At 37.5% G+C, this 13,486-nt stretch overlaps 1 protein-coding gene across 6 annotated transcripts in view; it reads left to right on the forward strand.

The window, feature by feature from the left end:
• The window catches only part of LOC135172797 (nephrin), a 115,691-nt gene that overhangs the window by 85,745 nt on the left and 16,460 nt on the right, over positions 1-13,486 (forward strand). For all 6 annotated transcript variants that reach the window (XM_064139174.1, XM_064139179.1, XM_064139175.1 and 3 more), the window contains 2 exons: positions 1,300-1,446; positions 1,671-1,844. In XM_064139174.1, coding sequence (XP_063995244.1) covers positions 1,300-1,446; positions 1,671-1,844 — 321 coding nt within the window. The remainder of the gene's footprint in view (positions 1-1,299; positions 1,447-1,670; positions 1,845-13,486) is intronic.

Below are 13,486 nucleotides of genomic sequence, written 5' to 3' on the forward strand. Positions count from 1 at the left end.
CGTGTGCATCAAATTACGCGCACCAATTCACACTGAAATTGAAAAACTTCAAGGGAATGCCCCGAAAATAGATATATTTCGTAGGCATTTATTTTATTTATCTATTTCCACAGAGTTTATTTTGGCAGACAATCGTCTCGACTCTCGGTTTCAGTGAAATTGCCCATTCTTCGAATACGAAGGGAGACACAAAAGAGTTTTATCAAATTCATGTGTGTGAATAACATTGAGAGAGTGAATTTACTTTTAGACTTAAATACATTTTTCGTTCAGACATTTCCACTAGATGTCGAGCAATATCTGAGGCTCTCCATATCAAATGAGTCCATAGATTTCTCAAAAAACTCAATTTTTTTTTACATTTTTTGACCGCCCACTTCGGAGCTGGAAATTTTCGAGAAAACAAAATTGAAAGAACTGTTTTTTTCAAGGAAAATGATGTTAGAATGGCCAGAGTTTACGATGCCGATAGCCAGTAAATTTTCTCTTCCTATTTTGATAAGCCCTAATAGCATTATAGATAAACCTCATCGCAGATGAAGACTGCGTTTTATTGTCAACCGCAGATATCAAATATATTGTATTGATCGACCCTCCATAACAGAATATAAATCCGTTTACTTTGCTCAATGGGTTTATATTGTTACGGCTATTGGTTCTACAGTGATTTGTAACGATACAACATTCACGTCATCGATTGTGGAAACATCGGTTTCTGCAGAAAGACATACAGATCACGAGATGAAATTGAGGGACCGAGGAAAATTACAGAGATCGAGCACGAGAGGCTGATAAATGTGATTCCCAGGATGAATAGATATTCAAGACGTTTAAAGAAGTTATTCAGGATTTTAAGAGGAAATTTTATGTACCTTTCGTAGAGTTCCCTTCTCAGATGGCAGAAAAATAATTGAAAAAAATATTATGAGTGTGCAACGCCATTAAAAATACATTTTCTATAGAATTAATATTTCCAGTATTAATTGGTTCCATATGAAACCATTAGAAGGTTTCTAAATTTATTCTACAAAATCACTTCAACATATTCTCCAACTTGGAGTGAAATGGGGTTCAAATGAAAGCTCTGACACTCGGCTACAAAAATAAAAGTGCATTCACAGCGTTGAAAACGAAAATTTATTGTCCAGTGGTCGACACTATTATTGGGGGCAGTCACATAAATCATTGAATTACTATTCAAATTCCTACAACTTCATGGTGATGATCACCCAATCCTCCTCTAGCTGATACACGACTGTGCACAATCCGTCTTCATTACTATTTATTGTCTCTTTACAGGCGAAGTGAGTCAACAATTCTTCCAAGTGAGGCCGGTTAACAAGTCGGTGCAGGAGGGTGGCTCGGTAATGATTCCCTGTGTCGTGGCGAACCGGATGGGAATCGTTCAGTGGGCCAAAGATGGATTTGCCTTCGTCGTTCAACCTGGTAAGCCTTACCATTCTTCATTAATTAGAAATTTGGCAATGGTAAATGAAAAAAAATGCAGGAAAAAAAATTACCAAATTCTTGTCTTGTCAATTGTTATTTATTAACATTTTTATTGACGGGTATTGAAGAAAAAATTAATTTTCATATTGATAATAATATTTTGTGTGAATAATATATTCTGCGAATCAAGATTCACGGAAAATTTTATTTATATTTTTTAGGAGGCAGCATTGTCGGCTATCCAAGACTGAGGTTAAAGGGTGATCAGGCACATGGGGTTTATAATTTAACTATTACTGATGCTTCACTGACTGACGATGGGGAATATCAATGTCAAGTTGGTCCCTATGGGAAGAGCAAAGCCATTCGAGCTAATGCACATCTGGTGGTTATCTGTGAGTACTATCATTAAAAATTATATTTAATAACTGACGAAATATCATCGAGCGTTCTGGCACCAGCTGGATACCACGTTAAATACTAGATTTGATTTATTTAAATTCAGTTTATAATTAATTATTTAGTTGCGTCATTGGCTTTCGGATGAATTGTTCAATTGAGTATTCCATTCTATTAATTCCCTAAAAATATTTTCGGGGAAAAGAGTTTCCATTTAAATAATCTCAATGACATTCAGAGAATTGATAGACAAAAACGAGTGATAATCAATTAGAACGGTTATCGTAGTCTGAAAAAATATACCGTTGAATTTTTCTCGTTTTCCCTGAACGCTAAATCGAAAAGGCCGGAATGCATTCACTACTGAATGAACAGATGAGAAAAGAGGTAGCAGTAGATTTGGAAAACGTGCTGAGTCCTGGCTCTTGTGGTCCCTGACACAATTTCCTCACTCACTCGATATTTCCGTCGGGGATAGTAGCAATATCCTCGGAGCCCTTTTCATCCTCTCTCGCTTTGATACTCACGCGTTCATTTCGGGGGAAAATCCAGGGAAAATTTATAGTTCATTTCAATTTTTAATTTTCCAGGAGTGGATGGATGTAATCCCTCCTTTGTTGTTGCTATATTTTCAGCAATCGTTTTATCTACTCTTGGTAGGCAATAGTTACGTCCACTAGTCCTCGAAATTTTTTTGAGGAAAGCATTTAGATCGGATTTTGTCAAAATTTCAATGATACATCATAGAACAATATGAGAATACCAACAATTAATGAAAAATATTGGAATATAAAAAATTATTCAAAAATATACCAGAGCATTATCGATAAATCAAGAAATGGTGGCACAACCAACGCCTGACTATAATCACGCCTTTACTACTTGATCACCAAAAATTATAGAAATACAACTAATAACAAAAAATATATTTAAAAATCATTCCGGAGTGACCAAACCATGAAAACTTGGGCTTCAATCGAATGTCTGACCATATGCGGGCTGTTACTACTGCGCGATACAAAAGCAACTTCTGACTTGTGTTTTTTGTCTACTTTATTGAAAGCAAATAATGTTTTTTCAGTAGTTGTTAACTTGTGATGTTTATTCCCCTAAAACAACTTGTTTGAAAAGTTTCTTCATTTTTAACTCGATATAAAATATCTCGATTCTACCCATGCAGTAACAAAATTCGATTTAATACCTTTCACTGAAGAGGAAAAAACAATTCCTGCGGTGCACAAAAACAAGGCTATATAATAACAATGAAACAAACGGGTTCATGCAACCTTTCTCGTAATTTATGAGAATGTCGTCGAGGATTACAGTGGACAAGTGTACAATTGCCACTGTATACATCCCCGAATACAGTGACCCGACTGTATAGTCACTCCCGGAGAATAGATGGACATTCATGCCAGGAGGAAAATGCGCTTTCGGGTGAAGAGGTAGGGGGTATATTCTCCTAGGGGATTAACGATTACAAGCGTGTCTCGTAACGTTAGTTCCTCGGGGATTAGCTACTACCCCAAAACCGATCGTGGCTGTCTTGGTGTAGAGTTCGCTTTCCCTTCCAATTTATTTTACTGCTCTGGGGCAAAATCGATTTTTTTTAATGTTCAGTATATCGGGGATGGTTGAATGGAATCCCACGATTTTTTTTTCACCCACAAAATATTTCTTCAAACTTTAAAATAAGATCAGTTACGACCTACTGGGGGTTAAAGACTGCCTGGTAAAAAGTTAGCATGAGATCGTTTTGAAATCGATTTTTTTTTCAATGTTCATTATCTTGAAAACGGTAGAGTCAAAAAATTCAAATCTTCTCTCATCTAAAAGGCATTTTATTAAGCTTTAAAATAAGATGTGATTCATCTCAATTCCATCGTTGAGTCAGGACATATTGCGATCTCATCCTCGTCCACCTGAAAGTTTTTGCCGCATCCACTTGATTAAAATCGTATTAACAATTCAACCAAGAAAAATGATCGCGTGATTCCATTAATTTAACAATATGCATAATTTATATGGAATACAGTTAGCTCTGTATACATGACATTTCCGAGAAAACCGCGTGACTCGGGTAAACCGCATCGTCGAATCCTCGTGGATTATTAAGTCGACTCTGCTTAGTATACGTGGGGGCGCGTGTTCCAAAGGCTCACTTGTCGGAAGTTAACCGTAAGTATTAATTCCACTTAGTGGGATAGAGTGCTCACAACTACGTATCAAAGTTTGTTTTCTGTTCCTTATAATAATCGGACTTTACCCCTCTAGTTGCACGAGGCTATCTCACTTCCACCGCTCCATATGGATTTTCCTTGCTTTAGCCTCATGCAGATGGGTCAGAGCTGTCGGTGCCACCACGAGTTTAGCATGTACAATGCCCTCTCACTCCACTTTAATTTTCCAGCGTGTATCCCTTACCAAAGCATGTAGATTATTTTTTTCAATATTAAACTCTGCTGGGAAAATTAGTAACAGATGTCTCAGTTGTGACTTGAGGAAATGACAGGAATTTACAAATTTCGGTGTACTATACAGTTTTGAGAAACATTAATTCATTTATTCAAAGGTACAATTAACTTCAATTTCGTACAGATTTGTCACTATAAATGAAATGTTACCAATTTTTTTCATTGACTTCATATTTTTTTTTATTTACGAAGAACGGTTTCATTGGATCTTGAAATGCATTTGAAAAGAAGAATCTTCCAAATTCGCTGGAATTAAACATAAAAAATTATGACTAGCAATAGGAAAACATAATTAAAAAACTTTCAGTCCGTTTATTTTCATTTCATTCTTCAATTCTTTTTCGTAATAAATGTGTGTAATTACTCCCCCACGATGGCAAGGGGATGCACAGTTGATAGTATTGATTTATTACATAAATTGTGCTTGCGTTATGTGAACAGAGGGTGGAATGAGGAGATACATCTGGAAAATTATTTTCCCGAGGGATATCGATAACGAGCGTTGTTGCAAACGTGTTCCGGAATATTCCAATCCTCATTTTATATTCAGTTCAAGATACTGCGATAAATTTTCTTTCATTTCTTCTCAAACCATAATCTGATAGCTGCAATATGAAAATAATCCCTTATCCCAGGGTTGAATCTGTAGGAAGTATTGAAAGCTGAATTTTATTATCATAAAATTTCATTCTTCATGTAGAGAAGAGATGAGAGATTTCTTTTAATCGAGTAATTAATTCCCGCGAAGATGAATTAGTCGCGAACAATCAGTCCACATTAACAAAAAAGATTTTCGCATTGAATTTTATCAAAAGGTCGCCTTGTTTCTCTCCATCAAAACCGATTTTTATCGAGTTGAAGAAATGATTTTTAAATTTATTTAGTTTATTCTTTAACTGTGTTCCAGTAGATATGATGGCTATCATACATTTTTGAAATAATGACCCCATAACTCAGATAATTCATTGAACGAATAAATTCAATCAAATAAATTTTTAAAATATTGGCCATGAAGCAGTAAATAACATTTCCCTAAATATATAAAAAAATGAATGAAAATTTATGGAATAATTGAGGTGAAATCAACAGTTTCCATTGACTACCCCATCAAATTCTGAATTACCCCGAAATTTTCTTCGTGAGATGAAAACGTCAGTTTCGAATAATCTACAGTCATAAAATCCCGCCACAGACACACAAACATTTCCAAAATTCTCATACACTCTCTCGGTTTGTTATTGCGCGAGGAAAAAGCAATGAAGAGAGATATAAATTCATTTAATAGCATATGTGTGTAGGATATTCTCAGATATTTCCGTCACTTTATAGTGTCACGTACGCCCTGACTACAAACGTCTATTCGTAATATCATATCCTTGCGGTTCAGCATATAACGGTTCAGTTTCAACCCCTCGCAACACTCGGCGACGGAGGTGGGGAGTGTCGAACTATACGCGTGTAGCTTACGTTATACGTCACGTACAGGACCAGCTTCAGTGGGCAATAGCAAATGTTATGGCAAACCGGCCGGCTAGCCCAGATTATTTCCATATCTTCGACGGAGGGGTGAAGAGGTCGAGGTTGTGAAATCCCGACGCGGGGGGACTTCACATTCCATTTGTCTACGCTTAAATCTTCGTTTTATGCGTCAAGAGGGGAAATGGGGTGACCTTGGTGAGATTAAAAGGTAACTAGATAATGGAAGATATATTTTATTAAGATATATAAGACTGGGATTTTTCACAAAGATACAAATGTCTCATTACATCGTATCTTACCTCATCTCATCCAGATTGTTTTTTTTATTCCATTCAAGAGGAGTCGAGATGAGATATTTTATTAAGATAACTGGTTTTTTAACAAAATAAAATGTTTTGTCTCTTCTGTCGCAGATGAAATGAGATAAATACAAATAATAGTTGACAATTCGATTTGCGATCATTTTTCCTGTCTTTCACAATACGAAAACGCCAATTACACCACCACACTAATTTCTTATCGTGATAATAGCCCATCTATTCTCGTTATCAGTGCCGTCAAGTCTTTATCGTACATTATACCCCCTAATCGTCATTACAGTCCTCCGATTCAAAATGATCCCCCACAAATGCTCAGCTTTCGCCTCTTCCGAACTTCGGAAGAATTGTGTGCACAATCGTCGACATTCACCAGAGAATGAATAAACCAAGACAAGTGTGTGTTTGTATTTGTACATGGCTGGGTAACCCGAGGACTAAGCCACATAGTAAACGATCGATACTCGTTTAGTTTAGTCACGGAGTTGAGCCAAGGATGCAGAGAAAGGGAATGCTGGGGATACGTGAAATGTGGTGAGAAAAGTTTTTAGGCTTCAAGCCAAACCCACACCACACACTCTACCTAGCTACTGCCCCTTTATCTTCACCTTTTCCGCATTATTCCGAAAAATTCACTCTACAGTTAAAACTTTTCTTTCTCTTTAAATCAACTTCAGTAATTCGTGGAAAATTTTCCAGCCCCTGCATTTTTCATAAAAATTTATCCCTCGATCGGTGATGCCTCAGGATAAAGAGAAATTAATTATCGGATAAGGCATTTTGGGTCTTTCATATTCATTTCCACAATTTCTTTGAAAATTGATCGATTCAATTTTTCTCGCTTTTCCCACGGTGCCCTTAGGCCTCTTGTTACCATTAGTTTTCTCATTTTTTACATTCGTATCATTTGTTTACACAAACATAAATACCCTACGATTTGCTATGTGAATCCTCCTATTAATTGTTACACATAATTACTCCTCCACGATTTAACAGACATAAAATTATTGATTTACGATTTATTTTATTCTATCCGGATGATTGAGGGGATCGGAGTGAATCTTTTTTTGCGTACTTGGGAAATCTTAGAGAGATCTTCAGTGAGTTTCTTGGAGGATCCCTCAGCCACACCCCTCGACAGTTTGGCAAGCCTCGTTTCGAGTGTTCTGTCCTGGTTTTACTAAAGGAGACCATAGCTCGGTGAATTGGCTCGAGCATGCCAGTACTCTCTCGACCCCGAAGGTAAAAGTTTCAAGGAACCAGAAGGAGACAGCGCATATCCGATCATTCTCGGTTTTGTTTGCTCGTATCGCTTTTACGACTAACTGGGGAATCTCAGACAAATTTCAAACTGCTGGGGGAATTTCCAACCGTTGCACCCCTTGTTTCTTTTTTATTTCACTAAAACTATTTACGGGTGAAAGATTTATTGAATATGCTATCAATGAATTTATTGAATCAGGTTTGCCAAGTGGAAGGGCAATTTACTGAATATTTCCCTTCGTCCACGAAGCCATGAACGTGGGTAATAATAAAAAATGTCCTTACAACAAGTGGAATGACCCATCGCCTCAATTTTATCTTCACATCAATGTTTTCCTTGAAGACAACATCCCACTCACTGAATCGCTGGCCACTGTTTCCCCAAATCATCGAATGCTCCAGCTCCCCCAGCATCGGAATGAACATTTTATTCAATTCCACATTGGCCGAATCCTCCACTGAACTGGAATGAGTTTCATACGTTTCCAACATTTTCCAGTGAATTCGCAACTCTCACCGTCATAATTCCCTATTTCTCCTCTTAAATATGGTAGTCCGTGCGGATGGTGGAGGCAATCTAATCGATATCTCACCGCTTCTCCCCATTACACCTCTTACCTCACCAGCTTATTTTAGAAAAAGGTATATGTGCGATTCTGGTTTCTCACGGTGGCCGAGACTCCCGGGAACCGGCGAGATTTTCAAGCTGGATGAAATCAAATAAAGCCGAGGCGAGACCGTAGAGGCAAGATCGTAAGAAGTAGAACTAGTCAGGAAGTGGAATAAGGAGGAAGTGGCAAACGAAAGTCAAGATTTTTCACTGGCAGGTGAAAAGTTGAGATTTTTCTAATGCAAGACGGATGTTTTTTCGTTTTTCTCACTCACTCCCGCCCCTCTCTGTCTTCATCCATCCTGCCGGAACCGCTGGAGGTAATAAATTGCACATCCGGGGTGTAATCAAGCGTCCGCCATCCCTCAGAATTACTAAGTATGATATTAGCGTCTTCTTTATTTCCGGCCACTGCCAACGGAATACCGAGAAAATCGATGTGATAACGTTGGATTTATTTATTCTTAGGACTCAAACATTTGCAGGCCAGATTATGGAGAGTGTGTGCATCCCGGGGAATCACATGGAAAGCGAATAAATTGTTTTATTAATCGTTAGGTGTTTGTGCTTTAGACAGTTGAATTTGGAAAAATTTTATCTTTCCGCAGGTGAAGCCAAAGGAAAGCCAAAGCCAAAATTTCATTATATTTTCTCGGTGTAAAAAATTTCTGTTCAAGTGTTTCGCTATTAATTAAAAAATTTAAGCGTAATACCCTTCTTCCCATAAAATAGACTGCATCAGGGAACACTTACTTTTACACGAAATAGTTCATCTCCGCTTTTTTCAAGGGACTATTAAAGTTGGTGTCCGTGCAGCGGAGATTTTTATCGCTCATCAAAAGAGAAAAACGATAACATCTAAAGGTAACTAAATGATAATATATCGTCCAGCGTCCACGCCTTCTTACGGTGTATAAGTAAATAGTTGAGCTACTTGACTGCACACTTCCAAGGTACAGCCCAGCCAGCAAATCAGACTCCCGTAAACGTCTCTAACATGGACTCACCCACACACACGTGCTCGTCACACCCCGGATATTTCCCAGTGGAGAATGTATGTTGTTGCTCCGTAGGTTTCACCAGACAAGATCGAGTAGAATATACCATGGCATTGGCTCACAGTGAGCTTGTAACACCCAAGTGGTGTACATTTCGGTGTGCGAATAAGGGTTGGGTCCTGAGAGGCGGATCGATTTGTACGAAACTTAAGTTTCCATGTTTCTGACTTGGTTTTACGCGGTTTCCTCTCCCTGAATTCAAATAAATCGATGGCATACGAGTGGGAGGAGATGAATCTGGTGATGAAAGAAAAATGAGGACAATTGGCTTGAAATTTAAAAAATATTGAATTTCCAAGGATTTTAGAAATTACTCTCCGCCCTTTTCCTAAAAATTGACAGAAATCAGGGGAATAAATTTATTAATTTACTGTACCATATGATCATTTTATTTTTCATAGTATTTTCCAGTATTTTTCCATATTTTATTGACTGAAAAATGGAAAAACAGTTAATCCGTAGAAGATGGGAAAGAGCTAAAATTTCAAATTGCCAATTTAATCAAACAAAAGGCATATATTAACGACTCAACATCTTTTGGCAATTAATAGTCGAAGCAAACCAATGAAACCCGAAACCATGAAATTCCTAGAATTCCAGACTTCCGCCAAAGTTTATGTCACGTCCCACTAAATCGCTAATTGATAAAGTTTCTAGTGTATATTTTACCGGCACTCAGAGTGATGCACGTTCTAACCTTTGATTCCCCCATCAAATCCTCAACTTTGACCCAGATCCACCGGAATCATCGTCAGCGGAGAGATACACAGAATCAATTGATCTTGAGAGTGGAGAGGAAATAAGAGGAATACCATAGCACAAGCTTGTCCAAATTTCCGCAAAGGAGAATACATCGGGGATTGGAATTATTGATACAGCCACAGAACCGGGGGGCTCTTTGACGTAAAGAGCCAAATTCAAGTCGCCATTCTGCATGGTAATGTGCAAAGGTGAATTGTGTGACTGGATATAACATCAACCAATTATTCCACTTGATCTAATTATCGGTGTTAACATCCCCCTCTCCCATGGGGGATAACAATTAGCGATTTGTGATCGATTGCTGAGCTCCTGCGATTTAATCCAGGAATAATTTTCAGTGGGATCAGTCGGGGCTCGGGAACGAGGGTGATAAGTAGAAGAAATTGTTGATAATTAATTTCTAAAATAAATGCGAAATTGGAAGTTGAAAAACGAAAGTGGAAAACAAATTATTTTTTCAAGAATATCAATCCTTGATTTAATTTGTTTTCCTCATTCCCCTTAAGAAACCTATTACATTATAAAAAATTACTATTATGAAAAATTATCCACATCATTGATCCACATAAAATTCACTAATTATTCTACATAAAATACAATTCGGTCTGGTATGGCGGCAGAAATGATCGGTGATATTTTTTCTAAGCATTTAACATTTGTTTATTCATTCATTTCTACTGCTATAAATATTCGATGAAGACAAAGGCATTAATTACTCATTGAATAGTCAACTGAAACCCAGATAATTATAACCGAGAATGTCAACCGCTTCTGCAGCGTCGAAGAATATACATCAAACTAATATAACTCCACCAGGAGTCGCGACATGATATTCCACTGTGTACAAAGCGCATGCACCATGACCCCAACGACATGTATTAGTCAGGGCATATGCTCAATGGAAAGCAAACACTGGCATGAATCGTTGAGTGTACTGTGCGCTTCCCACGAGATACACGAGTTTACAAACAAAAAAGGAAAAACTTGAAAGTATTTTCAGGGTGTTATGACAGTCGGGAGTATCCCATTAAGATCATTTGGGTGACGGTATAAACACGTGTTAACGCCAAAAGTGGGTCTCATGGCAGCTGACGATGGCTTACAACCATTATAAATAATCTCACACTGACAAGGACAATTATTTTTGTTAAGAATATACAATTTCCCAGTCCTTTACGAGTATCACGTTGAACTAAAGAACTATTATTCAACAAATGGCGAACAAACATAGTTTTTTAATAATCTAAAGGATTCACTGGCTTTTTAACTTTTTGTTTTTTGTTTCTTCTTTTTTTTCGCATTGTTTAAATCAATTTCCTCGAAAAATGTAAAATAACAATTGTAATCGCTTGGATTAGATCTCCAAAAACCAGTTTCACTCAACCCCCTGCAATTGAATTATTCGCATACCGTATGTAGGCAGAAACAATTTGTATAGGAAATTGTTGTTTGATACCATGATTGCAGCGAAAGGGATGTTCATCATTTCGAAAGGGTATAAACCTCTTCAATCAACATTTGTAAATATTGAAACACATTTTCGTTTCCCAGACTGAATGACTCTATTATCCTCATGCAATTACCAAGTTATTTAAAAAATTATACGCCAAATGATGTGTTACAAGTGATTACTCCTAAGTGTACTCGTGCTAGAATTGTTATAAAAAATTTATCCCATTTTTAAATTCCCAATTCATCTCTCATTATCTGGAATTAAAAGATTACGACTTCCCTTCAATTCTCACTGAATTTAGTGATTTTTGTTGTCTCAACTATAAATAAATTCGCGATTTTTTTTTGCGCAATCAGCTTGTCGCCGATTATTACAATACCTTTGACGTTGATTTATTCGTCAATGGAGAGACAAGCAACTTTGGCAACCATTAAACGGAATTTTTAAAGCGCTAATATAATGGAGTAATCCTCTCTCATCGAAGTAAAACTCACATGCGCTCAGCTTGACATCAGAGGCAAAGGGAAACGAGCGACAAAGTGAATATTATGCAGGTGCACGCAATGCCGTCAAGACGTAATCTCTAAACAGTATGGACAAAGAAAGATACCGATCTCCATCCCGCGAATCAATTCTCCTTGCTCCTCTTGTTTTTCCGTACAACGGAGAGAGTAGTCCACTAAATAATGTAAGTGTCGTGAATAATGCATGCCAGACGCGGAAGAAATGCTGGAATAGGTTGGGAGAGTACAGAAAGCTTCTCGAGTAACGCAAGTAGTGCATTAACATTGTACAAGCTCATTTATGTACGTAAATTTGTATTTATGTACTGCCTAGGAATGTCCTAGGCAGGAAATCTACATTTCGACTGAAGAAATGCGTTTACGCGATGGAAAAAAATTCAATAAAAATCAGGAGAGAACAGTGAAAGTTGCAACAAAGAATAATTGAAAAATAGTTGTGATTGTCGTATGGAAATTAATATTTATAACATGTACAGGAAAAAAAAGTTTTGAAAAAAAATTTGTGTATAAAATTTGCACACGCTCACTGAAGATGTAACTCGGTTGAATATTGAGTGAGCCGTTGAGTCCCCAGGCCAGTGCATTTATTATAAACCCAGTTTTCATCCCCCACCCTCCCAAAAAACAAGCTCCGCACAAGAGGCGTCCTCGCATTTATATTCCAAACACCCGGTGCAACCCTGGAAAAGTCGCCGTGCGCGAACTTCCGTTGGAGTGACTAGCGGTTGGTCGAGCACATTTTCCACAGTGTCCCAGAGACGAAGTATTCTCGTGGCACTACTTGCCTCATCCAAAGAAATATATACCACGTGGGTCACTTCCTCTACGTTTTCCCGGGGAACGCACTCAACGATGCATGAAATCCCCGGGGAATGGAATCGTTGATCTTTCCTTGAAAAAATTTCTATAAATAGATAAACGCATAATTTGATATTTACATTTGACTGGATTTCACCCGGGGTGACTGTAGCATTGACCATTTGATTTGAGTCTTGAAAAATGAAGGAGTCATCGATTGAAGACTTTATTAATTAGGGAGAACAGGGGAGGCTAACAATGGAGACTTTTGTTCTCATTTATGAGACCTCAAATCAACTTTAATTTTCAACTGTTCAAAAGTTATTGTGAAGCCCAACACTGAAGCCATATAATGAATAGAATACTAATTATTTCAATTAATTTAATTATCGCGATTCTATTTTTTTTTCATATTAAATTCACAATATCACCAATTCAAGTTCCACCATTAGTTAATTTTTTTAAAAATTCCAACAGTATGTACCTCGACGTAAACTCGAAACGTCATTAATTTCCCCCTCTTTTCATTCGCACAGTCATGCCGCCCGAGCGGCTCTTGAAAGTGACACCGCATACACGTCTCCCATTCTGTCTTGTTTGTCTTCTCAATTCTGGTGCCTCGGCGGTAATTGAAACGAACCACTGCGGATATTGCAATTAAGTATAATCAGACGGCGCCTCCAAGCCGACACCGTCATCATCATTATCATTGCACCGAATTTGTCTTAATGCTGTCACTGTCGTGGACTAGTGAGGGCTAAACTATCAACTTCCAAATTTCTCCAAATAATAATAAAAAAACAGCTAAAATTCTCATAAAAAGAACAACCAACAATTAAATAAATTATCTTTATCTAAAAAAATATTACGACCTGGGATATTTTTCCCGTTAAATGCCCG

This window comes from Diachasmimorpha longicaudata, chromosome 2 (genome assembly GCF_034640455.1).
Source record: "Diachasmimorpha longicaudata isolate KC_UGA_2023 chromosome 2, iyDiaLong2, whole genome shotgun sequence".
Lineage (NCBI taxonomy): Eukaryota > Metazoa > Arthropoda > Insecta > Hymenoptera > Braconidae > Diachasmimorpha > Diachasmimorpha longicaudata.